At 31.8% G+C, this 27,495-nt stretch overlaps 1 protein-coding gene across 1 annotated transcript; it reads right to left on the bottom strand.

Moving 5' to 3' along the window:
- Window positions 1-730: 730 nt before the first annotated feature.
- On the bottom strand, window positions 731-27,495 carry LOC134722422 (uncharacterized). Its single transcript, XM_063586044.1, has 13 exons — window positions 27,152-27,495; window positions 21,596-21,739; window positions 20,073-20,987; window positions 18,605-18,784; window positions 18,098-18,223; window positions 14,325-14,498; window positions 13,787-13,851; window positions 10,269-10,563; window positions 6,018-6,161; window positions 4,546-5,322; window positions 3,652-3,831; window positions 2,139-2,264; window positions 731-1,002 (listed from the first exon to the last, which is right to left on the bottom strand). Exons 1-13 carry the CDS (start codon window positions 27,411-27,413, stop codon window positions 848-850), a joined length of 3,543 nt encoding a protein of 1,180 aa, XP_063442114.1. The 5' UTR covers window positions 27,414-27,495; the 3' UTR covers window positions 731-847.

Raw genomic sequence — 27,495 nt, 5'->3', positions numbered from 1 at the left:
TACACTTATCACATTCACATTTTTTTTAAATTGATCCATTTATAGAACCAAATTTTTACCTATTTTTGTTTAAGATCAAATTCAAGGCCATAATTTGCCAAAGTGAACTTTGAACTTTCTGACGTAGTATATTTATGTGTACATATTACATAATTTTTGTAAAATAAACAGATTTAAAGGTATCTCTTTATCTATACTTCTATATTGTGTAATAAAACAAGTGTATATGCATCTGTTAAGTAATTTTTAAATTATACAATCTCCTTAAAAGCCGGTAATTTAAACCTTACAAATTTCTTATAATTTGAATGTTGAATGGTTTTGCATAATTTTACATGTATGTACATTCTATGTTTCAGTTGACCTCTCGCTGTTGAATTTAACCTGCTAGCTACTTTCAATTTGATAATAAGTTTTTCTTACCTTAGTTTTGTTTTAAAATGTAAAAACTGTATGCCTTGTTCCACTTATTTATACGGTGCATAAGTGTATTCCTATTATCATTAATGCCTCTCCCAAGGACATTTTACTTATGGGGGCATGAAATTTATCAGCAAACATTGGAAGGAGGAGGTTTGAGATTTCAATAAACATGTTTTACATCGCCGCATTTTGTTTTACCTGTCCCAAGTCAGGAGTCTCTTGCCTTTGTTGTTAAGTGCCACGCGGGTTATTTAGTGTGCAACCCCTTTCTGGTGTTATTTCTTCATAGAAAGAAAAAATTATTACAGTCATTCCTTGAATGAGTATTTTATAACATGACTTATTCTGTCAGCATGCATCAATAGTTTGATGCGATTAATGATATAATTTGATAATATTTAGTAATTGTCAAAATTTGAACATGTTATGTTGAAGCTGTTTCTTTTTTCGCGTGCAAGTCAGTCAATCGTTTTGTACAAGGTAACATTATCATAAAATGCAGGATAGATGCCATCAAAAACATTCCTCCTCCAAGATAAAAAGATGCATCATAATTTCCTGTGGCTTGCAGAATCATTCCTGAAAAATTTCCAAATAAGAATGAGTTATTGTATCATTGCGTGTTTTCTCCCAAGTCTATAAATATCTTTTTTATTTTGTGTGTTTCTCCAGTGTGATGTATTATGTGTCCGATTGGATTGGATTGGATTGGATTGGATTATCATGCAATATGTAACATGTAGCAACACCAATTGGTTCATGCATTCTTCCATTTGTTTTCGATGATTGTTTAAACTATGCTACATGTTTGAACAGAATCTAAAGAACTAGGGTAGTTTTATTGTTCGTAAACCAAAATGAAAATGACTTTTTGTCATTGTTTGAAATTCCATTGTTAAAGACGTTTTTAACCAATCACGACGCTTTGGTGTACACTTTTGAAGAAAAAAAATCAGAATCTGAAACATATCATTATCTTCCATTTATCACATGGAAGAAAAGATTAGTTTTGTTAACCCTTTTTTCAATCTCCCATCCAGGGTTATCGGTCCTTGCTTTCTCAGATAACTCTGCATAGGAGATGGAAGTGGAGATTGAGAGAGAAAGAGCAAGGACCAATAGCTCTGCATTGGGGATTGCCCCTTTTCAGGATTCAGATGAAAGAATTCGTTTTCATATGATTGTTTTCTCTCAGTTGTTTATTCGGTTGCTGATGTAATTTCATTTCTTTTTCTGTTTAAGTACTTTTGCAAATGACAAGAGCTTTGCTCATTGTTGAAGCCGTACGGTGACCTACAGCTGTAAATTTCTGTGTCATTTGGTCTCCTGTGGAGAGCTGTCTCATAAGCAATCATAGCACGTCTTTATTTATATATATGTGTATAAACAAAAATAACATAAAATCTTCAATATATTTCAAGATACTGTGAATTCATTATTTTTCGTTGGATAACAATGTTCGTTCCATGGGTACAACTTATTACGAATTTTCTAAAGGAATGTATGAAGTCTATGCCAAAACAATGGAATTAAATATCCACGAAACTGCAATTTTTCCTCAAATCACGCAAATTGGTACCCACGAATTTTTTTTGGGTCCTACCTGCTAATAGAGGTCCAATAACTGATGCTATTCCTCGAGCCACACCTAGTAATCCGAATGAGTTAGCTAATCGTTCAACCCCCAGTAAATCACACAGTATGATAGGTCCTACCTGCTAATAGAGGTCCAATAACTGATGCTATTCCTCGAGCCACACCTAGTAATCCGAATGAGTTAGCTAATCGTTCAACCCCTAGTAAATCACACAGTATGATAGGTGCAAGTGATACATATGTAGCTGAAAATATCATAAAACACTGCGTTGAATTATAGTCAAATTAAACCGATCATTCCATGATAAGGCGTCGGTATACTAGTATATCTAGTAGTGATTTATCAAATTCATGTATGAAATAATTTACCACCTGACGATACATACTTTATAAATATAATGATTGCAACACATAGATTATTGGAACATTTTTTTTATATGAAGCATCACTGGAGAGCGATTTATTGTCCAAATAGCTCCCGGTGTAATTAAACGTGGTATCATTAATGTTGTAAGATAAGGAACAAGCCTGTAATAGTGTCAAAAGCCATCGTAAATTAGCCATACACTAGAAGCAACAAGAGGGCGCTATGCATCTTTGCGTTTAATTCTGAAAATGCAAATCTTTGTCATCCAGTGAAAGGCTACATCGTTCATACATTTTTTTTTAATCAGGGTATACTTTGATGATTCAGGTCTTGTCAAAAGATACCTTAGTTTTTGAATCAGAACATTATTACTTAGTATTACACTGTTATGTTTTTCGAAACAGGATACATATTTGATAATTCAGACCTTGTCAAAGATACCTTAAGTTTTTGAAACAGAAAAATATTATTTAGTATTACCGATACCGTTACCTAAGTTTCCCGGTAGCGACTATATTTGATGTCGATAGGGGACAGATGGAATTAATTTGAAAACCAACCATATTAGCAACACTCTTGTCCAATTTTTTTCAAACTAAATAGACATAATTAAATACAATATATGTACACAAATATTCAAAAATGATGGCCGTAATAACTTGTTGGAAGATGTTTTCCAATTCAAAAAGGAAGTCATCAAAACGCCGATGTACTAATATATGGCTTTAATAAACTGCGCATGTAATATGTAGAATGAATAATGAAGGAAGCGATAATCATAAGCTCTTCAATTTCGCCTTTGGTTAGTCATACAACCTTTTATATTCGAGCGTTTAATTGTAAACTGAATATACTTTAAATGACCATTTTTTTTATATTTATAAACCTTGACTTTATATATATTCATCGGAGCTCATGTTTTTATAAAACTAGAATTTTTGCAAATCTTCTCTTTTTAACATTTTGAATTATTTCAGCCATTAAGCTTTTCCTACACCAAGACATTGGTGACCTTAGTCGTATTTAATATGCACAACTTGTCGGAATTTCGACTTGCAATGCTCTTAACTTCGTGCTTGATTTGGCCTTCCATTGTATCTATTCGTGCGCTACTGACGAGTGTTATGTAGACGAAAAGTGCGTTTGGCCAAAGCAGAGTGCCTTATGAAGCATGTACTTGTATAAACGAATTTCCAGTTGATATCAATAACTTTCATGCGTTGAAAAAATGTTTAAATATAGTAACATAAAATTATTCAACATACCTACACATAACCCAAATACTACACCGAATACCACCAGGAGAGAATATTTTGTACAAAGAGGCTGTAAAAATAGCGCTATGGCCGCTATAAAAAGAGCAATGTTGTTTAACACCAAAGCGTTGACCTTCTTCATGTTAGCTAGAACTCCGGATAGTATTCGACCAATTATGTTCATGACACCTAAATTATTAAAACAATTTATTTTATGGAAAACACATAAATATAACATGAATTGAACGTACGATTTATGTAATTTATAAAACACATTTGGTATTAGGAAATATTACTAGATGCTGAGACAAATGTTGTTATCAATCTCGTGTTACTATCTTTATACATAGAAGACATACATTTTTTTAATTTAATTTCATATTTAAGACTTTTTATGATTTATGAGAAACTTTCATTTATGTTGTATAGAAAATGCTACTCGTGTATGTCAATGAATTATCAGTTTTTAATTTTTCTTTGTTGTTTTGTATGTATACACTGTTTTTTTTGTATTTTAGTCTTTTGTTCTATTGCCATGGCATTGTCGGTTTATTTTCGACTTCTGAGTTTTATTGTCCGTTTGATATGTTTCGCCTCTCTTTTATAAAATCATGGTCCTAAAATTATTCTTCGTTCTTTAAAGAAACCATTAACGTACTGATGTTTACTTCCCGGCGCATCACTAGTAAATGTTTCCAAATAAATTGATATGCAATTTTCTTTTATCGAAGCATAGATTAACAATAAAAAAAAACAACGTTTAATGTGTTATAACATTTTCGTATTTTCAATTTTTCAATTTTCTTCGTGTTTTTTTTTACACATTTTGTTTTTTTATTTTTTTTATTTTTGTTAAGATCTTTACAAGATAGTCTGTTATTTCCGAACAACTGAACTACTTACCTATCACAGACAGTAATATTGCAGCTTCTGTACTTGGTATTCCTAACATTAGAGCTCTATCTACTAGGTACATAAACGGGATATAATAAGCCGCAGCGCCGAATATATTTCCTATACATATCAACACAAATGAAGCATTGCCTAAAAGGGAAAAGTCAAAAACTTCAGTGAACACTTCTGTTAAACAAGACGCAAGAACATGACATTTACTTGAACACGTTTTTTGTTGTAGAAAAGTAGAAAGGATAGACGTATTGCTGTGCATTATATTTGGCAAGGATCTGAATGGTTTATTATATGTCACACTCCCCTCACCAATTTTACCACGTACTATAATTGAATTATTATCATATTGCGTCATGTCATCCAAAGATTTCGTAATTCGTCCGTTGTTCGGTGTTTTCTGCTCCTTTTTGCTCTGAGGTTGTGCAACTTGAAGAAATGGTCTAGATTCCTCTCCCAACTTTCCTCTTTCATTTTCTTCAACTACCTCAACTACTTCATCGTAAATATGATCCGAGTCGCATTCGACTTCTTTTTGTTTAAGTGGTCTTATAAGCATTCCACAAACAGCGCCATTTAAGATTATACCCGCCATTATCATCAATACGTTTCTCCAATCATAAATTTCTGATAGAAATTCCAAGAAAGGTGAAAATATAAAAGTTCCTATCCCGGAACCACAAACGGCAATGCCCGTTGCTATAGGTCTCTTTTTGTCAAAGTACAAACCCACACTTACAATTGAAGGTAGATACATCATACCAAAACCTAAACCTGAAGAAAAAAATGTCTGAGTTATTTCAACATATTTTCCTAAGAAATGAAGCAAACTTATATCTTATTACACAAATGTATGATGTATACTTATTTACAACTCCCCCTTACCATTTTTTTACCCAACACAAGCAGACTAAAAAGTCAAGTCAGTTTTATGACTGACCCATATGAAATGTGTAAAGTGCAAAACAAAGTATAAACGATACTCGAGGCAGTCCCAATATTCAGTCTTGAAAGATTGCAACTATTACGTATGATGTTGGTTTGTATATAATATCTATTATTTACTTCATGCACTCGGTAACTGTTTTATATGTTCTAATGGTACATGTACATTGAACTATCATGATTATATGATAATATGTTAAAATGTTGTTATTGGTTTTTTTTTGTTATTTTTTTTTTTTGGCTTCTTGTTTTTTACTTTTGAAAGTCTGCTAAAATCTATATACACTGAATGGTTTTACTAGTTTTTATTTGGACGCATTTACTGTATAATTTTACGTATTGTATTTTTTAAATTAGCAATTTTTACAAAATGTTCAAATAACACCACCAAATTATGAAACTCCGAATGTTGGCTTCGCTCGCACCTCAAATTGAATTTACTGACCCCATATATATCGTATTAGGTCACTAACCCACTATATAACTAACAGTACTTAATTAGTATCATAAGCCGTACAATTTACCTCCAATAACACCATATGTCACTATCAATATATCTAGGTTTGGACTAAAGGATCCTATGATAACACCAGCTGCAGCTATAAGACTTCCTGCTATAGAAACCATGCGGCATCCAAACTTGTTCACTAATCCACTTGCAAATGGGCCTAAAATGACAACGCGAAAAGTACGAGTTCTCTATAACCGTCATCTGGATACTTGTTATTTTGAATTTGAATAGATCTTTCATATTTACCTCTTTTGTAGTATGGTTTTATCTTCGTCCTGACTTCAAAAGACTGACAAAACAAACTTCACGATGAAATTGGGGATTTATTCAAATTTTAATTAATTAATTGTTTCCTGATTATGTCTTTGTCGAGGGTTTTATGCTAGTATGCTGTCTCTCTTGTGGTTTTTTTCCTATACTTCTGTGTATTATAGGTTTTATATGCTGTCTCTTGTTTTGTTTTTCTATACTTCTGTGTATTATAGGTTTTATATGCTGTATCTTTTGTTTTGTTTTTCTATACTTCTGTGTATTATAGGTTTTATATGCTGTATCTTTTGTTTTGTTTTTCTACACTTCTGTGTATTATAGGTTTTATATGATGTCTCTCTTGTTTAGTTTTTCTATACTTCTGTGTATTATAGGTTTTATATGCTGTTTCTCTTGTTTTGTTTTTCTATACTTCTGTGTGTATTATAGGTTTATATGCTGTCTCTCTTGTTTTGTTTTTCTATACTTCTGTGTGTATTATAGGTTTATATGCTGTCTCTCTTGTTTTGTTTTTCTATACTTCTGTGTATAATAGGTTTTATATGCTGTATCTCTTGTTTTGTTTTTCTATACTTCTGTGTATTATAGGTTTTATATGCTGTCTCTCTTGTTTTGTTTTTCTACACTTCTGTGTATTATAGGTTTTATATGCTGTATCTCTTGTTTTGTTTTTCTATAATTCTGTGTATTATAGGTTTTACATGCTGTCTCTATTGTTTTGTTTTTCTATACTTCTGTGTATTATAGGTTTTATATGCTGTCTCTCTTGTTTTGTTTTTCTATACTTCTGTGTATTATAGGTTTTATATGCTGTCTATCTTGTTTTGTTTTTCTATACTTCTGTGTGTTATAGGTTTTATATGCTGTCTCTCTTGTTTTGTTTTTCTACACTTCTGTGTATTATAGGTTTTATATGCTGTCTCTCTTGTTTTGTTTTTCTATAATTCTGTGTATTATAGGTTTTATATGCTGTCTATCTTGTTTTGTTTTTCTATACTTCTGTGTATTATAGGTTTTATATGCTGTCTCTCTTGTTTTGTTTTTCTATACTTCTGTGTGTATTATAGGTTTATATGCTGTCTCTCTTGTTTTGTTTTTCTATACTTCTGTGTATAATAGGTTTTATATGCTGTATCTCTTGTTTTGTTTTTCTATACTTCTGTGTATTATAGGTTTTATATGCTGTCTCTCTTGTTTTGTTTTTCTACACTTCTGTGTATTATAGGTTTTATATGCTGTCTCTCTTGTTTTGTTTTTCTATACTTCTGTGTATTATAGGTTTTATATGCTGTCTCTCTTGTTTTGTTTTTCTATACTTCTGTGTGTATTATAGGTTTATATGCTGTCTCTCTTGTTTTGTTTTTCTATACTTCTGTGTATAATAGGTTTTATATGCTGTATCTCTTGTTTTGTTTTTCTATACTTCTGTGTATTATAGGTTTTATATGCTGTCTCTCTTGTTTTGTTTTTCTACACTTCTGTGTATTATAGGTTTTATATGCTGTCTCTCTTGTTTTGTTTTTCTATAATTCTGTGTATTATAGGTTTTACATGCTGTCTCTATTGTTTTGTTTTTCTATACTTCTGTGTATTATAGGTTTTATATGCTGTCTCTCTTGTTTTGTTTTTCTATACTTCTGTGTATTATAGGTTTTATATGCTGTCTATCTTGTTTTGTTTTTCTATACTTCTGTGTGTTATAGGTTTTATATGCTGTCTCTCTTGTTTTGTTTTTCTACACTTCTGTGTATTATAGGTTTTATATGCTGTCTCTCTTGTTTTGTTTTTCTATAATTCTGTGTATTATAGGTTTTATATGCTGTCTATCTTGTTTTGTTTTTCTATACTTCTGTGTATTATAGGTTTTATATGCTGTCTCTCTTGTTTTGTTTTTCTATACTTCTGTGTGTATTATAGGTTTATATGCTGTCTCTCTTGTTTTGTTTTTCTATACTTCTGTGTATAATAGGTTTTATATGCTGTATCTCTTGTTTTGTTTTTCTATACTTCTGTGTATTATAGGTTTTATATGCTGTCTCTCTTGTTTTGTTTTTCTACACTTCTGTGTATTATAGGTTTTATATGCTGTCTCTCTTGTTTTGTTTTTCTATACTTCTGTGTATTATAGGTTTTATATGCTGTCTCTCTTGTTTTGTTTTTCTATACTTCTGTGTGTGTTATAGGTTTATATGCTGTCTCTCTTGTTTTGTTTTTCTATACTTCTGTGTATAATAGGTTTTATATGCTGTATCTCTTGTTTTGTTTTTCTATACTTCTGTGTATTATAGGTTTTATATGCTGTCTCTCTTGTTTTGTTTTTCTACACTTCTGTGTATTATAGGTTTTATATGCTGTCTCTCTTGTTTTGTTTTTCTATAATTCTGTGTATTATAGGTTTTACATGCTGTCTCTATTGTTTTGTTTTCTACACTTCTGTGTATTATAGGTTTTATATGCTGTCTCTCTTGTTTTGTTTTTCTATAATTCTGTGTATTATAGGTTTTATATGCTGTCTATCTTGTTTTGTTTTTCTATACTTCTGTGTATTATAGGTTTTATATGCTGTCTCTCTTGTTTTGTTTTTCTATACTTCTGTGTGTATTATAGGTTTATATGCTGTCTCTCTTGTTTTGTTTTTCTATACTTCTGTGTATAATAGGTTTTATATGCTGTATCTCTTGTTTTGTTTTTCTATACTTCTGTGTATTATAGGTTTTATATGCTGTCTCTCTTGTTTTGTTTTTCTACACTTCTGTGTATTATAGGTTTTATATGCTGTCTCTCTTGTTTTGTTTTTCTATAATTCTGTGTATTATAGGTTTTACATGCTGTCTCTATTGTTTTGTTTTCTACACTTCTGTGTATTATAGGTTTTATATGCTGTCTCTCTTGTTTTGTTTTTCTATAATTCTGTGTATTATAGGTTTTATATGCTGTCTATCTTGTTTTGTTTTTCTATACTTCTGTGTATTATAGGTTTTATATGCTGTCTCTCTTGTTTTGTTTTTCTATAATTCTGTGTATTATAGGTTTTACATGCTGTCTCTCTTGTTTTGTTTTCTATACTTCTGTGTATTATAGGTTTTATATGCTGTCTCTTTTATTTTTTTTCTATACTTCTGTGTATTATAGGTATTGGATGCTCTTTTGTTCTTTATTTTTTTCATCTTTGAATATAACATTTAAGTTGATGTGTTTTCCACAGTGTTGGTTTGTGACCCGGATTTGTTTCAGTTAAATCGATTTAGGACTATTGATCAGCGGTATACCACTATTGCCTATATTTAAATGAGTAAGAACTAAATACTGCAAAAATATTAAAACATTACAAAACATATTTGCTACACGACAGATGTGGTTTACTTTCCATCGATTTCTGTTTTTATTTATGTTTGCATACATGACTATTGTTTTTTTGCTTTTCTTCATTATGGCAGTACTAGTATGAACGTATTAACACTTTTGGTATTTAGTTGAATTTTGTCTCAGCATGCCCGTAGATCTGCTCTGTATAACCGTATGACGTCAGGCAATAATCCCTTTTTAATTATGACGTTCATTCTAAATTGTGATGTCAAATTTTACGAAAACTTGTGTGATTTTAATTAATGGCAGATAAAGCATACAAGATTAGTGAAAATACGTCTATTAATGAATTTCCATCAGTCAGCTTAGGATCTCGAACTATAGGAGAGGTTTGATCGGTATTCTATTAACCAAAACCATGGCAATATTCTTCAAGAAAAAAAAATTCTTCAAGACAATTATGGATGAGTTACAAATAACATATTATTTAATAACTGGTACTAGTAGTATCTACATTAAACGCGCCCGCTGGTTGCCACACCAACAATGATTGAATCATAGTTGGTTCAGTTCTATTTGTTTTTTTTCAGATAAGTGGCACCAGATATCTCAGAGATTATTCAAAAAGAAATCATACCTAACCTTTTCCGTCAAAATAGTCTTCTTGTGATTAGAAAAAATCACCTACCCGTACACATATAAGTGCCAATCATTACCGATCCAACTAGAGACACTTTACTCTTGGAGGCCTGGAAGTAATCTGCAAATTTTGGTAGTAATACACCATATGCTAATCCTATCCCGTCCACTAGAATATTGCACATGAGTGAACTAGATACCACGACCCATCCCCATCCACCGTCGGGGGACTTCGGCAATGTCTTCATCTTCTTGCTGTTCAGGTTTAAAATGTTCTCCTTGTTAGATAAACACAAACCTTGAATCACGTAATATATTAAGTGTGCACCAAATAAAAGACCATACTAATAATACAGGTAAGTCAATTTGTTTGATTTAAATTTTTATCATAGAGATAGTACAATACTGTCTATACCGTGAGTTAACCTGTTTAAAAACGAATATGAAACGAAAGAATACAAACATAACACTTACATATATTTACTGTTGAGAACTATATTATTCAAGGCAGACGAATCTGATGTTTAAAATTGAGATAAAGAATGCAAAAATTTAAGTTGAAGAAAGACGCGCAACGATATATACCATTAAGAAGGAAAAAGACCCTCAACAGTTTCCACAACTTTAAGAAAAAATTGAAAACAACACGTTTAATAATTTCTTGCGTCCGAAGCGCTTTTCTGGATTTACCTTCATCAGGAACGCTCAAAGCCAAACATTGAAAATCCAAAGATGTATAAATACCGAAACCGATGCAGAGCTATATGTAAAAAATACCTAAAATAAATAGCCAAATCCATCTAAAACCAACTTTGCCTGAGGGAGTTGAAGCCTTAGTTTCTTAATAATTTCAAAGGAGTAGATTCAGTAAGACCTCTTTTTGGCCCCAAAATATGGCAGTTTTACAAAATTGTTAAAATTTAAACTTTTTCTTAGTTATTGGATATTAGAATGGTTCTGCTACATAAATATGGGCTGTTATTGCCAATACAATGCACATATATTGGGTACTAGCACCATGAAGTCGTGCTAAATTACTAAAATCTTCACAATTCCAGCATTTTAGTTAAATTTTAGACAGTTTCCGGGTAAAACGATAGTGGCCGCATTCGTGTTCATCCAAAATATTGAAATGGAAGTTGTATTTGATGATAATACATAACATATGTAAAGATTGAGGATGAACACGGATGCGGCCACTTTCGTTTTTGACAAAAACCATCTGAAAAGTGACATTTTTTCGCATATTTGGTAGATTTTTCATATTTGAGCTTGAATCGGACCGTTTTTAATGACTTAATAAGTTAAAATTTTGCACATAAATTAATTGAATCATATGAAATGGACCCTTAAGTGTTTAAAAAGTGGTCAAAATCTTTCGTCAGATGAAACTTAAATTTGAGGCCAAAATCGGTCCTTACCGGACCTACTCCTTTATAAACGGACAATTTTAGTAAAGTTTGTTAAATCATGTCAGTACCGAAGTACTGACTACTGAGCTGATGATACCCTCGGGGACTGATAGTCCACCAGCAGAGGTATCGGCCCAGTGGTGACACTACGTTTATTAGTTTCTTGCGTTCGAAGCGCTTTTATGGATTTGCATTCATCAGGAACGCTCAAAGCCAAACATTTGAAATCCGAAGATGATCGAAGATGTATAAGTACCGAAACCGTTGAAGAGCTACATGTATATGTAAAAATAATGTCATAAATGACACGATCGAACTCCATCAACGACTAGATGTAAATTATGTTGCCAAAGAAATGCAAACAATTGCTGCTTTCCTAGTTGTTTCAGTCATATCATTAATGAGAAGAAAATTTTACGAAAAGCAGCGTCCGCAAAATACGTTTAAAGAAGAGACGACTATATACTGTCAATTTAAGATACTTAGTTTAAGATCCAAAACATAATTCAAGAATAATTACGATAGCCTTGGAACATCGTTTCAGATATATAGTTAATAAGAAGGTGTATTTTTACAATAACAAAATTCAAATGATATCATCTGTCGTTCAACGATTCCTTGCCTGGCTTAAGCTATACTTTTTTTTAATCCTTTTTGGTTTATAGCACTTCGTCGTTTCAATAAGCGTTGGATTTCCAAATATTTTGGCCTCGAGGTAACTGAAGATTTATTTATTGTCGCATCTGGTTTAGAACAATTAGCATTGTTTATGGTATTGCTATCATTGGGTCGAAATCTCTGCTGGTGTACTATCACCAGCCTATTAGTCAGTACTTCGGTACTGGCATGAAAATTCGGATTTTATGTAAAATAAACTTTGCTGTTATAAAATTTTGATAATTATTTTAAACTATCAAATATCTCCCTCAAGCAAAGCTTTTATTCCGTGTCCAGCTTCGGCAAATATTTTGGTTTAATCTTTGTTTTAGTTATAGTATTCGTCTTTTTAAAAAGCTTTGGATTTTCAAAAATTTTGGGCTAAAGTATCACTGAAGGAACATTTTTCAATGAAACATTGATTGTCAAATGCGGATCTGGTGCAGGTAAATCACGTGAACCTATTGTGTTGTTACGCATAGTTTTTTTATCCTGTCTTTTTGTTCTTAAAACAAATGCACATCTATATATCACAAACTAATGTTGAAAGTAGGTACACAGTATTAATGAAAATATTACAATTATCTGTATTACACTGTATAATTAGAGAAGAAGACGTCAATAACATCAACGGTAACAATTGTACTGTACCAGATGCGTTGACAGTTGATGTCTCTTGTGTGAAGCTAGAGGCCACAACTTTTATTTGGAAACCAAAACATAATTCAAACGTTGAAAACTTATTTAACAAAAACGGACTTAAAGAATATTCGAGTACCAACAAGGGACCTGAGTTTTACATGTGAGATACACGTTCCAAAATCTAAAACTTTTTCCAAACTTTTCATACTTTTTTCTTTTTAAAAGTCACTTTCATTGTTTATTTAGCTTTACTTTTTTCAATTTTTTTATTATGTAGAAAATTTCAAGAATTCTATGTTTTTCTATACCTCTATGTTAATGTCTTGGTAGCTTTTATTTCTTGGATTTTTCGTCGATGATTACATAATTTACACAAATTTAAACCAAGTACTTTTTAAAAATTATAACAACATTACAAAACCAACACACGGCTCCGGGTGCGGATTTTTTTTTCGCTGTTTTTCCATTGGTGGCCTTTGGCTGCTTTCTGCTCTTTTGTCGTGTTTTGTCTCTTTGACACATTCCCCTTTTCCATTCAAAAAAAATTATTTGCTCAAAGGAAATGTACTTTCCACCAAATTCTGATTTGTTTATGTTTGCATACACGACATTTGCTGGTTGAATATGTTTGCTATTCATTAATATGCAGGCAGAACAAATATTGGTAGTTTTTCATGATTCAGCATGAGAACTCGAAACGTACAAGATGTGTAAGCAGTATTCCTTAAACCATCGACTACACTATTAGTTAAGATAGATATTGGCGAGTAACATATTGCACAAGTAGCTGGTGTTATCTGCATCCGATTTTTTATGACAGTATCGAATTACTGGTCACTGGGAAGAAGACACTAACTAGCAAGTAGACCAGCATAGGTATCAACATAGTGGTTGTTATAAAATCAAGGATACCAATTGTTACTGCAGCAGATGCCAATAATTTTTTTTATCAATGATGCCCGGACCCCCAAACAATTAAAAATCCTAAACTTAATACAAATGTTAAAAGCATATTAAACCAATAAAGACCAACAGTGTAGCCAAATCCGGAAACGGAATAAGCACTTCGCGAGAGAGAGATATATATATTCATTAATAGGTGGCAATCAAAAACAATTTATATATAACGTTAACGTACCGATGAAAACAACAAAAAATAAACAAACTGCAGATTATGCTCAGGTTAAGTGAATGCTATATATTTGATGAAAACTTGATACTGAAATTGGTATAACAGACAGGTGGACTGCATTACTGGACCCCAAACCACATTTGTGTCTAAACAGAAGTTCGATAGCAAATTAAATATAATTGGTTTTATATAAAAAAAAAAAAAAGATAACAATGTAGTAAAATGTTCACAAATATCAATGTAAATAAAAACAAATATTAGCATTCTTCATCTTCCTCGTATGTCTCTTTTACAACTGCTTCCGGTTTGCCAGCGTCATTACGACGTTTTATAAAAGGTAAATGTAACATTAAATGTAATAATGCTCCAACGAAAAACATTCCACCACCAAAATAGAACGAGGCATCATAATTTCCAGTAGCTTGAAAAACAGCTCCTGGAATAGAAAATTAATTCATATCGCAATTAAGTTAAGAATATATATGCATATATTTAGAAGTTGTTTGATTTCTGGTTTTAGTTTTAGTATATCAAACCATCAGAAATAGTTGTTGTTGAAACTATGTCATGGTGCACATCATGGGAATTAAACTATAAATTCAACATCACCCTTCGTTTTCCAACAAATAGTACGGCTTTGATGGTACATATTTTGAAATTGGGGAATAACTCATTTGGATAAATATAACAATCGATTAATATAAACTAGAACATAAAAGAAATGAAACAGCCTTTATTAATAAAGAATCGAAAAAAGTGCAAAAATTAGCACGCCGCATTAACTCTTATCGCTGTTTTTGTCCTTGAAAATTGTGTTATCTGTAATCCTATACATATATTTTCCTTGTCTAGTTTCGAAGTCCATTATCAATTCTTTGTTTACATAAATTATTCGTTTTAAGGCCATTAATACCTTGTTTGCACTGATATTGAGTTTTATATCGACCTTTGGCATCACGACACATATCGCGTAAAAATATAGGAACAGTGATAATACCGCGGTAGTCCCTAATAGAAAAGCCCTAAGCTATCTGCTCTAGGCAATAAATGTCCAAACCTTTTCTAAGTTAGAACATTCAAAGTCATTCAACGGATAGAGCAGTCCTACCTGACACAAATAAAAGCAATTTGTGTTATATATAATTAAGAATTGTTTAGTCCTATATAAATTCAGGAGAGGTTCACTAAATTTTATACCGTAACGGTGTAAATGCATTGACCTTATAATCTTTGAGAATGTGTTTTTGTCGAGAAAATGCCTCTGAAATATGCCCTTGAAATTTAAGCCTTTCGCTTCAAATAAATAATTGTTCTTTTGCACCCAAAATATTTCATTAGACACCGTTTAAGGAGTTTGAGCGTTCTTTTTAAGGGTTTATTGCGGAAACAGACAGGTATCGTGTGAGTGTTTAGGCAAAGGTAATATCTTTTGTTATCTTTCTTGCTAGCTGAACCGTGAAGATATTATTAGGTTAGGTAAACTTCCATCCTAAGAGAGTAGACTAGTCCGACAGATAATAAGTCTATCTGTCTGTTGGACTAAGCTACTTCAAAAGAATGACTTCACGGTTCAGCTAACAAGCAAGCTAACCAAAGATATCACCTTTGCCTACACACTCAATGAAATCTGCTGTAATGCGTACATAAAAAGGAAAGGATCAGATAACAAAAGTATAAGCTTTGTGTCTTGAACTGGTATATATATTTAATGGCTATTATAGTAGAAAATGTATATAATTTTTTAACCGATTTGCAAGTGTTTGGTTTATATTTTGAGAGAGTTTTTTGCTTTCAGTTCGTACCATTCAAGATATGGTCAGATAATATGTGTTCATACGTCATATAAATATGATTTTCTATTTCATTTAGTTTAAGTTAAACTCAGTGATCTTCGTCAGACAAAGAGACATCACTCAGATCCTTATAAGTGAAAAAGGTTTACTAGTATTGTTAGTTGGTTGTTCTCTTTGTAACAGGCACCAAATAAAAAAAATAAAAAAAAGAGGATGAAAATGAATAAAAATGATGCCTGAATGATATTCAAATTAAACAGGATAATACATTGAATTCAATCATTATGTATTCCTGCTGCTGCTGATTTAGAAATTGAGAGGGGAAGGTACAAAAATCTGACAGTGTCAGAACGTATCTGTAAATTGTGTGGTACTGAGGTTGAGGAAGAAATTAATTTTCTTCTTCAGTGCCACAAACTTTCAAATATTCGTCTTAACTTTTTAAATGAAATACAACAGCGGTTTAAAAAAATTAGTGGTTTAGATATCAAATCACAATTTATTTGGCTTATCTCTATTGAAGATATTTTCATACTCCAGAAACTCAGAGAATTATTGGAAAATGTATCCTCATATGGTAAAGTTTGCTTAAATGATATATAGATGTAGTAATGCCCAGTGGCCCACCTTTTCTTAACCTAGTTATATCATTAATCACTGTGCTTGTTGTATTCTTCTGCTTTGTCTTAATTAATATTTTTCTTTTTTTCTTTTATAACATTGTATCTTAATCATATTGAATCACTTGTAATCATTTGTATGTAATCAATGTTAATTGTTCTGCTCCTTGTGGGCGCTTTGATTAGCAATACAATATATTTGATTTGATTTGATTTGCTGCAGAATTTATTAAGACAGTTTTCCCATTCCCTTTCAAACAGTTTAAAGCATATTCTGAATTCCTATATAATGAACATATCAGTTTCCGTTGTGTTTTTTATAACTGGATTTACTTGAAAGGATACAACCCTATGTACTGATAGATATGTAGTTTAGTTTTATTATGTATTTTTTTGGTATACATCATTTCCTTAACTTATAAACCGACAACTGTTGGGACATATTTAATTCAGTACCATAGGTAATAAAGAAAGAACGAAAGAAAGAAAGAAAACTGAGATATACTGCACTAGATATTAGATACCTATCAGAATCAGTTCTATGATAGAACTGTCAAAGTTGTTGTAAACTGTTCGTAAACTTATAAACCGACAACAAAAATAAAACGGAATTACTAACAATTTAGTAGTAAAGGCACCAGTAGTATACCGCTATTCGAAAGTCATAAATCGATTGAGGGAAAACAAATCCAGGTTACAACACTAGCAAATCCGGGTTACAATATTAACAAATCCGGGTAACAATATTAACAATACTACATAATCCTAAAAAAATTAAAACGATATCCTATAAACTTATGTTTGAAATGATGAAAACATGAAGGAAACATAAAGCCGAAGAAGAAAAGCTTTTGACCGCATTTGGTTTACATTTTTAGAGTTTTCCCATTTAGTTCGCAAAGACAAAAAATGTCGAAGATAAATATTGTAATTTTATCTAACAATCTGAACAGTTGTGCAAAGATATGTTGAGGCAGATAGAGCCGACGAAAGAAGTAAAAAAAAATAGTTCGCATTTAAGGTTTAGCTATTTGAAGCGGTTATTATCGGGAAATATTTTATTAAGTACAAGGTAATGAATAAAGAAAAAAGAAAACTGAACAATACTGCTCAAGATATCAGATATATATATATCAGAATCTGTTAGAATTGTCCTAGTTTAGACTTAATGAATATGTTCAAGGTTCGAACTGTTCAAATCTGTTTTAGGGAAGAACAGCATCTGTCAAAACAGTTCTATAGGTGACAAAAACTGTTATACGTACTTTTTTGAAAGAGCTCTTATTACATTTCATTAACTAATTTAAAGTCTGATTTAATTGTGTTTGTGTATGTCATCATTATGTGTAGTTTCTAAGTGTTTTGCTGACCTGTTTTTAATTGAACTTTTCATGCATGCAATGACAGAGGATGCAATTTAAAGATTTAACTTAAAACGAATGTAATATCATGATTTTAAGAAAGATAAATTAATTGTTGGTTCATGTTTGCCATATTTGTTTATTTAAGGATAATATTTGCTTAAAAGTCCTTCGAAATAGCGACTTCAATAAGTGAGCAACATATGTATACTAAAAACGGTAAAAACATTTCAAATTTCTTATTCATATATTTGTCTATACCTGCTGCAGGTGGTCCTGCTATACCAGCTATTCCACGAGCAAGAGTTAACAGACCAAAAGCATTAGCAAGTCGATGTAGTCCCAGTAAATCACACAGTATGATAGATGTTAAAGATATAAATGCAGCTGAAATAATAAAGAAATATTTAAATGTTTTTTTATGCTTGACTTTTTCAAGCTATATAAAATTCAAACTTGTTTCAAAAACAAATGAAACCTTGAAAAAATATAAATCACAACTTATGAACAGTGGTTATGTCGAATTATACATAACCACATCGAATATACATCTGATTAAGAATTGCAGCTTATTTCGAAATATATTTAAAACAAAAATAGCACAATTAAAAAATAGACATGAAATTTGGTCCATACAGCGACGAGATCTTGCGTATACCGCATTATATACTTTAATGTAACAACAGACCAACAACAAAAATTATGCGATGCTCAGTATACTTAAATAACTTTATTCCTCTTAGATGTATCTTAAATGTATGATCTTACCTACACTCAAACCGAATATAACACTGAAGGCTACCAGTGCAGGATATACTGTACACAGTGGCTGTAGAAATAAAGTCACAGATGCTATCAAAAGGGCTATATTATTTACAACTAAAGCATCCACGCTCTTCAGATTGGCTATCATTCCTGAGAAAAGTCGTCCAATTGTATTAGTTATGCCTATAAAATAAACAAGGAAGAGTTATTCAAAGTTATCTATCAGCTTTTCTAGTTGTTTTTTTTAAAGACAAGTACTACAAAAAATAATTAAAACACAATTTAACAAGAAAATATGTACAATCATGTTGATACTTTTTGCGGTCTTCATAGCTATTATTAACCTGCTCTGCACTTTACTTTTCTCAGTTTTGTGAATTCAAGTTAGTTAGATTTGAATTAACTTTGCTAGTATAAATCAAAGGTACCAGAATTATAATTTAAAACGCCAGACGCGCGTTTTGTCTGCATACGAATCATCAGTGACGCTCATATCAAAACAGTTAAAAAGCCAAACAAGTACACAGTTGAAGAGCATTGATGACCGAAAATTAAAAAAAAGTAGTGCCAAATACGGCTAAGGTAGTCTTCTCCTGGGATAAGAAAATCCAAAGTTTTTCCAAAAAGTTTTGTAAACAGGAAATTTATAAAAATGCCCATATAATTGATATTCATGTCAACACCAAAGTGCTCACTACTGGGCTGGTGATACACTCGAGGTACAAAATCTACTTTATCTTTTTTTTAACCAAATCAAAAATTACTTAGAAGTACAAATACACTTCGATAATCGAAAAACAGATATTACTTGCATATCTTTTTTTTTTTAAAGCAAAATAGATATCATTTGGCATAATCATAAGCAGTTTTAGTTCGTTTACGGTGTTCATTCTCCGAACAAGGCTTTATTTTTATTCCAAAGAAATATTTAACAATTTAAAAAAAAGAAGACAGATAAAGAAATCAAGGATCCGAATTTATGCCTCATATATTATCATACCAATTATCTGTTTTTGACATTGGGAAATATCATTTGAAATGATAATATAAAGTCTTATCCCGCGAGAAAGTACAGTACAATACACAAACTGATTATTACAATATATTAGGTTTGAATGCGGGTCCTTAATTTCTTTATTCTTCAATTTTCATACCGTTTTTCTCTTTTCTTTTATCTCTTTTGTCCATTATTCTTTACTGTTTATATGGTAACACCCATTTGTTTTCTATTCTTAATTTGTTTACCTATTTTTCTTCATTCTCAAGTTTTTACTCTTTGCGGATTATTTTCTTTTCTGTAAACCCCACCCAGACCCTCATCATAGATACCTTTTTAACATGCTTAGAAATTAATATTTTAAACAAAATATAGGATAACGTGACAACGTTGATGTTTCGTTTATACTTCTAGTAGGTGAGAAACTTCTAAAAAAATCATTGATTTTGAACAAATGGTATGTAAATTACCTACCAATTATAGAAAGAAGAAAAGCTGCTTGTGTATTCGATATTCCCAATATAAGTGCTCTATCAACTAGGAAATAAAATGGAATAAAAAATCCAGTACATGCAAATATATTTCCGATACAAAGCAATAAAAAAGGAATGTTAAGTAATAAAGAGAAATCTAACATTTCTTTAAATATCTTAAGAACTGAGTCTGGCAAACAAGTACATCTGTCCCAGAATGTGACTCTCTGTGAGTACGTTGATTGGATCGAATACAATGAATGTGCATGTAAAAGATTCGGATGTGAATGGAACTGTGGAATGTACAACATACTCCCACTGTATATAATGTCATGTACTTTAACCTGCTTCATTCGATCGCGATAAGCGGTGTGTTCAGACCTCTGAAACTGTGATAAATCATTCAATGAACTGGATCGTCTATTTATCCGGGGAACATTTTGATTCCGTTCAACTTGAATAAAGGGTTGGACTTCCCGAATGTGAATTCCTTCTTTAGAAAACTCTTCGTTTACATTATCACTATAGCTGTCTATTTCTATTTCAGTTTTTTTCTCGTCGAATTTCGTTACATCGGAGTTGGCATCAGAACTTGAGTCCAGCCTTTTCTTATCAAGTTTTATTCCTGAATCTGAGCTAATATCAGATGAACTTTCCAACATATTTTGGTTATTCTTTGGTTTAATTGGTCTCATCAACATCCCACAAACTGCCCCATTTAGGATTATTCCAGCCATAATTCGAAGCAAGTTTCGCCAGTCGTAAACTTCTGACAAATATTCCAATAACGGTGAGAATATGAAAGTACCTATCCCGGAACCACACACTGCAATACCTGTTGCAAGAGGGCGCCTTTTGTCAAAGTAATACCCCACACTTACAATTGAGGGTAGGTACACCATTCCAAAACCGAACCCTAAAAATATAATTCCAAATTAGTCAAATAAATATTACAGACATTTTTTTTGTGCAATTGCTGTGTATCCCCTATCCCTTTTGTCGTTGTTTCTTGTAATTACTATTGTATTACTTCAATTATATATCTTTTTGTTTGATTTTTGTATGCCTATGTTCTCTATTGCTTTCTGATCTTTTCTAATTTCATAAATGATATAATGGAAGACCTACAGTGTTTTTATTTCTAGACATACAGTTGTCTGAACATGTAAACATTGGCTTTTACCCTTCAGATATTAAGACTCTTTCCACCAATAACCCCACAAGTCAGAATGCGTATATTGAGAACCTTTTTAGCGACGACACCATTAGTCAGTGCGTTTAAATGAAGAATCTTACCTCCAATTATATCAGTATATAAGTATAAGTATACCGAAACTCTAACTTTCCATTAAATCATATATTAGTATAAGTAGATCGAGACTCAAAATCCCAATAAAACCATATATAAGTATAAGTATACCGGAACTCCAACTTCCAACAAACCATATATCGAAACTGTAACCTCCAATTACACAATAGTGATTATAAGTAAATCGAGATTCTAACTTCACCGGTGTGACTTACCTCCAATTACACCATATGTCAAAATAAGTACATCAAGATTTGGACTGAATGATCCGACAATAAAACCAACGGCAGCCACTATACTTCCTGCGATTGTAACCGGACGACATCCAAACTTGTTCACCAACGCACTAACTATTGGACCTGAATTTGAAATATATAATTGAAATGTATTATACTTCTTGATATTCAATTAAAAAAAGTTAAGAACTATAAAACTTCATTGCAAAGCTTTACAAGAAAAAAGTTTGCTCTTGTAGATTTTGTTCTCTGCTGTTATGAACGATTTGCTTTTAATCACTCAAATATATTGCATTTAACAAAGATAAATGTGTAAAACATTCATAAAAGGGTTATCGTTTGAAGTTTTGCGCGATGTTGGTAGCAATTATGTTCTTTTCAGTTTAATATTTTTTTCTTCAAATGTCCTGTACCAAGTCATGAAAATGGCCATGGTAATATTATAGTTCGTTTCTGTGTGTGTTTTATTTTAGTGTTTCTGCTGTGTCGTAGTTCTCCTTTTATATTTGATGTGTTTCCTTCAGTTTTTAAATAGTTTGTAACCCAGATTTTTTTTCTCAATCGATTTATGAATTTCGAACAGCGGTACACTACTGTTGGCTTTATATATTTCTTATTTCTTATTTTATTTTATTATTTGTTTTTGGATAAGGTTGATATTTTCTAATTTATATTTTTCCTTTTTATTCTATCCATTTTCACTCACAAGCACCAGGTAAAATTTGATTGGAGTTGATTTATTCTTTGTATAATTTTAGTGTATAGTTCGAATATGATGCGCTGTATTTTTTACGCGATGCACCTTAATTTGTCGTCGTTAAAAATCGACGAAAGGGTTTTATTCATGTTTTTTTATGTAACCGTATCAATAGTTTGTTTTGAAATCTCTGCAAAATATATCATCGCTTATATATGTGTTCTTGTACTTATTTGTACTGTATTTCGTCATTTAGGGTTGTCATTTTTAATATTGCCATATAAGCCGGAGGTTTTGCTAACCGTAAAACAAGGTTCAAACAACTATGTATGTTATTTTTTTCAAATGTCCTGTACCAAGGCTAAAACATTGCAGTTATTAACACATAGTCGGTTTTATGTGTATTAGACACAGATTGACGTCCGGCCTGAAATCGACGTCCTTTTCTCCAATCGACGGCCGTTTCTCAAATCGATGTTCAAATATGACGTCACATTCTTTAATCGACGTGTATTGGCGTCTAATATTTTGATACTCTAATCGACGTCCAATATTTTGATACTCTAATCCACGTCCAATATTTGGATACTCTAATCAACGTCCAAGTGACGGAATGAATTGCCAAAACTACGCCCGAGTGAGTGTAGTAAAAAAATCAACGGTACCAATTTTGTTGCACCAGATGCGCATTTCGACAATACATGTCTCTTCAGTGATGCTCGTGGCCAAAATATTTGAAATCCAAAGCATATATAAAAGATGAAGAGCTATAATCCAAAAGGTCCAAAAAGTATAGCCAAATTCGTAAAAGGAATCCGAGCTTTGCATGAGGGAGATACATTCCTTAATCTATAATAATTCCTAATATTTTGTAACAGCAAATTTCAATAACACAAAAAAACCGTATTTTCATGCCAGTACCGACGTACTGGCTACTGGGCTGGTGATACCCTCGGGGACTAATAGTCCACCAGCAGAGGCATCGACCCAGTGGTAGTAATAAAATCAACGGTACCAATTTTGTTGCACCAGATGCGCATTTCGACAATACATGTCTCTTCAGTGATGCTCGTGGCCAAAATATTTGAAATCCAAAGCATATATAAAAGATGAAGAGCTATAATCCAAAAGGTCCAAAAAGTATAGCCAAATTCGTAAAAGGAATCAGAGCTTTGCATGAGGGAGATACATTCCTTAATCTATAATAATTCCTAATATTTTGTAACAGCAAATTTCAATAACACAAAAAATCCGTATTTTCATGCCAGTACCGAAGTACTGGCTACTGGGCTGGTGATACCCTCGGGGACTAATAGTTCACCAGCAGAGGCATCGACCCAGTGGTAGTAATAAAATCAACGGTACCAATTTTGTTGCACCAGATGCGCATTTCGACAATACATGTCTCTTCAGTAATGCTCGTGGCCAAAATATTTGAAATCCAAAGCATATATAAAAGATGAAGAGCTATAATCCAAAAGGTCCAAAAAGTATAGCCAAATTCGTAAAAGGAATCAGAGCTTTGCATGAGGGAGATACATTCCTTAATCTATAATAATTCCTAATATTTTGTAACAGCAAATTTCAATAACACAAAAAATCCGTATTTTCATGCCAGTACCGAAGTACTGGCTACTGGGCTGGTGATACCCTCGGGGACTAATAGTCCACCAGCAGAGGCATCGACCCAGTGGTAGTAATAAAATCAACGGTACCAATTTTGTTGCACCAGTCGTCATAACTCGATATTCAATATCAATAAATATTAAATAACAGGACTGAATTGTTTACACTTATACATATACATGTAAAAGTATGTTTTTTAGGGTTCAAACATTTATGCATCCTTTCCATCTCAGATTTCTTTCAACCCGAAACAGGTAGCATGCATATTAAAGTTTATTTTGATAAAAAAAAAGTTAAACGAATCGATTTACATAATAGTGTGTCATTCCCATTCATGTTAATAAACGACATGCATGTAAGTGTATGTCAAGGAAAAGGCAACATAACGACAAAGAAAATCATATGACATCTTTAGGTCATTATTCAATATTCAACAATAGACAAAATGAAGAAGTATAGCCAAATTTTTAAAGAGTATTTAATATAATTCGGACTCTGTAAGATATTTTTCAACAAATTTCTGAGTTAAAAAAATGGCATTTTGTTTTATGTTGTGCTGTTAGCCTGTTACACAACTGTTTTCATATACCCAATAAACTGGCATTATGTTTTATGTTGTGCTGTTGCGCAACTGTTCACATATCTTCAGGAAATAGGTATTATGTTTTATGTTGTGCTGTTACACAATTGTTCTATGTTAAGTGCTCACATACATGTTTAACCCCGACATATTCTGTATGGGCATGTAATTGTTTACATAATTTATGTCATAACACATTATTTTCATGCAATCTCGAAAAAAATTAAAAGCATTATACAACAACCTGTTTACATATTTATTCTAGTCACTGTATGTTATAAATTTTAAAAAAAATTAGCTGCTGTAGGTTCTGTTCAATTTTGAATTCTGTGTCCAAAACAGACGTTGATTAGAGAAGCTAAAAATAAGACGTCGATTCATGAAGGCAAAAAGTTGACGTCGATTTGAAAGAATATTTTGTTTTGACGTCAGATTTGAAAGTCGATACGCGAAAGAACGTCGATTAGAGACCAGTCGATCTGAGTCGTACATGAATGTTGGTGTTTGTTTTTGTAGGAATTCAGTGTTTCTGTTGTTCCGGTTATTTTCTCTTATTTTTTATGTGTTACCCTCGGTTTTTGTTAGTGACCAAACTTTGTTTCAGTTGAATCGATTTATGACTATCGAGCAGCGGTATACTAATACTGTTCTTATCTAAAGTATGGGAATGAAATATCGACTGCGCGTAAATTCGTGCGAGATATAAATGATGTTATGTCAGACAACTTTACTAGGGATGTTAGCCAATCAAACAAGTGAGTCACATGTTAATAGGCTTTATTTATATAGTTTATCATTGTCCGATATCAGGGTTATTCACACTATTTATAAACAAATAACTGAAAGGAGCAGTAATATGGTCATTGGCCATTCCGATAAAAATAGGATTATTTGATAATCCTTTTATAAATAACAGCTGATTTGTTACTCTTATTTTTATAGAAATTGATATATTTTTTTTTTATATGTTTATGTTAACCTTTTATATATAATTATTTCTTGTATCATAAAACTCAAATTTGGAATTAGCATAGAATACACGTTAATGTAAATATCATGAATTTCTTATAACTCATCAAATATTTTATAATTTGTACGTCAGACGAGCTTCAAGTCTGCATATGTCTCACCATTGACGCTCAGTTTCAAACAGTTCGAATTTTAAATCAAAACAAAGTTAAAAAGCATAAAAACCGATAATCAAAAGTTGTGCGAATTACGGTTCAGGAAAACTTAACTGGGGAAAGGTGTTGTAGAAAACGTTTGTGATTCAAATAATTCTAGAAATTATAAACAGTAAATTTACAGAAATATGAGCATATCAACCAATAAGTTTTCACTACTGGGCTTACATATCTTTAACCATTTAGTAGTGCAGATCTTTGCATGTATGTTTTTAAATATTTCTATAATAACGTATATTCCCTTTCATTGATAAAAATTCCTATAGTAAGATAAGTTTTTAAATGATGCCCAATAAATTTCATCTCATTTATCTTATCCACCTTTATCTTAATTTTTAAATTCTATATGCATTTAATCTAGATCTGACCAGTTTGACCAAGCGTTCATTTTAGCTATATGTAATTTCCAGTAGTATCTAGTCATAGGTCAATCTTCCGATTTTTCCATTGAATGTTACACAGAAACAGATTATATGACTACCCTGGTGATTAAGATAGTATAACACTCTCAAGATGGATTTTGTTGTTGCTTTAAAATACATTCAAAGTAAATAGCCATATAAAAGATCAAACCAAGTAGTGATGTGATAACTTAAATTATATGCACAGTGGGTTCTTTTTCGTATGATGTGTTTGCGCTTATGACTTTTTCGTTTGATTAGGGACTTTCCGTTTTGAGTTTTTCTCTGAGTATTTTTGTGATATTAGTTTCTACGATATATTTTCGTTCTTAGCTGACTTTGTGATATGGACTTCGCTCATTGTTGAAGGTCGTACGGTGACCTATAGTTGTTAAAGTCTGAGTCATTTTGGTCTTTTGTTGATAGTTGTCTCATTGGCAATCATACCACATCTTCTTTTATATATTAAACATCATCTTTTCTGCATCTTAAATTTGGATATCATTAAAACCGATGAGTTAAATTTAAGTTGAAAAAGACACAGGTCATTTGGCTGCTAGAATTATTTATGCAATTAAAGATAAAACAGTTTATTAAAAAGAAACAGATGTCCCAAATATTTGAAAGTACTACCAAGATATATTCAGCAAATACTTCATATAAATACACATAGGCATTCCAAGCTTTACAGAAATTTAGTATACAGAACGAAATAAATATTAAGAAGGTTTAATATCTAAAATGAATTGATAAATAAACTCATCATAGTTACCAGGACCAAATTTAGTTTATACGCCAGACGCGCGTTTCGTCTACTAAAGACTCATCAGTGACGCTCGAATCCAAAAAAAGTTTAAAATGCCAAATAAAGTACGAAGTTTAAGAGCATTGAGAACCAAAATTCCAAAAAGTTTTGCCAAATACAGCTAAGTTAATCTATGCCTGAGGTAAAAAAGCCTTAGTATTTCAAAAAATTTTAATAAACCCTCTTTAATATCAAGAGTTTTTCAAGAAAAATGAAGCTGCTGTAATAATGAATCATTATACCTGCACATAAATACATTCCTATCAGCAACGATCCAACCAGGGATACTTTACTCTTGGAGGTCTGGAAGTATTCTGCAAATTTAGGTAACAATACACCATAGGCAAGTCCTATACCGTCAACTAGAATGTTGCACATCAGCGAACTGAACACCACGACCCAACCCCATCCTCCGTCCGGGGGCTTAGCACATATATATCCGTCTACATTTTTTCTATTCAGATTTGTTCCTTCATTCTTCTCTCCTTTAGAGATTTTATCCATGTAGTGTTGTAGTCTTATTTACTGAAGAAGAATGTATACCAGTTTTGATAACCTCTGTTTAAAGTTTCATAAATTTCATACA

Source organism: Mytilus trossulus, chromosome 6 (assembly GCF_036588685.1).
Source record: "Mytilus trossulus isolate FHL-02 chromosome 6, PNRI_Mtr1.1.1.hap1, whole genome shotgun sequence".
Classification (NCBI taxonomy): Eukaryota; Metazoa; Mollusca; class Bivalvia; order Mytilida; family Mytilidae; genus Mytilus; species Mytilus trossulus.
The sequence above is the reverse complement of the archived record's forward strand: the minus strand, read 5'-3'. Positions and strand labels throughout refer to the sequence as shown.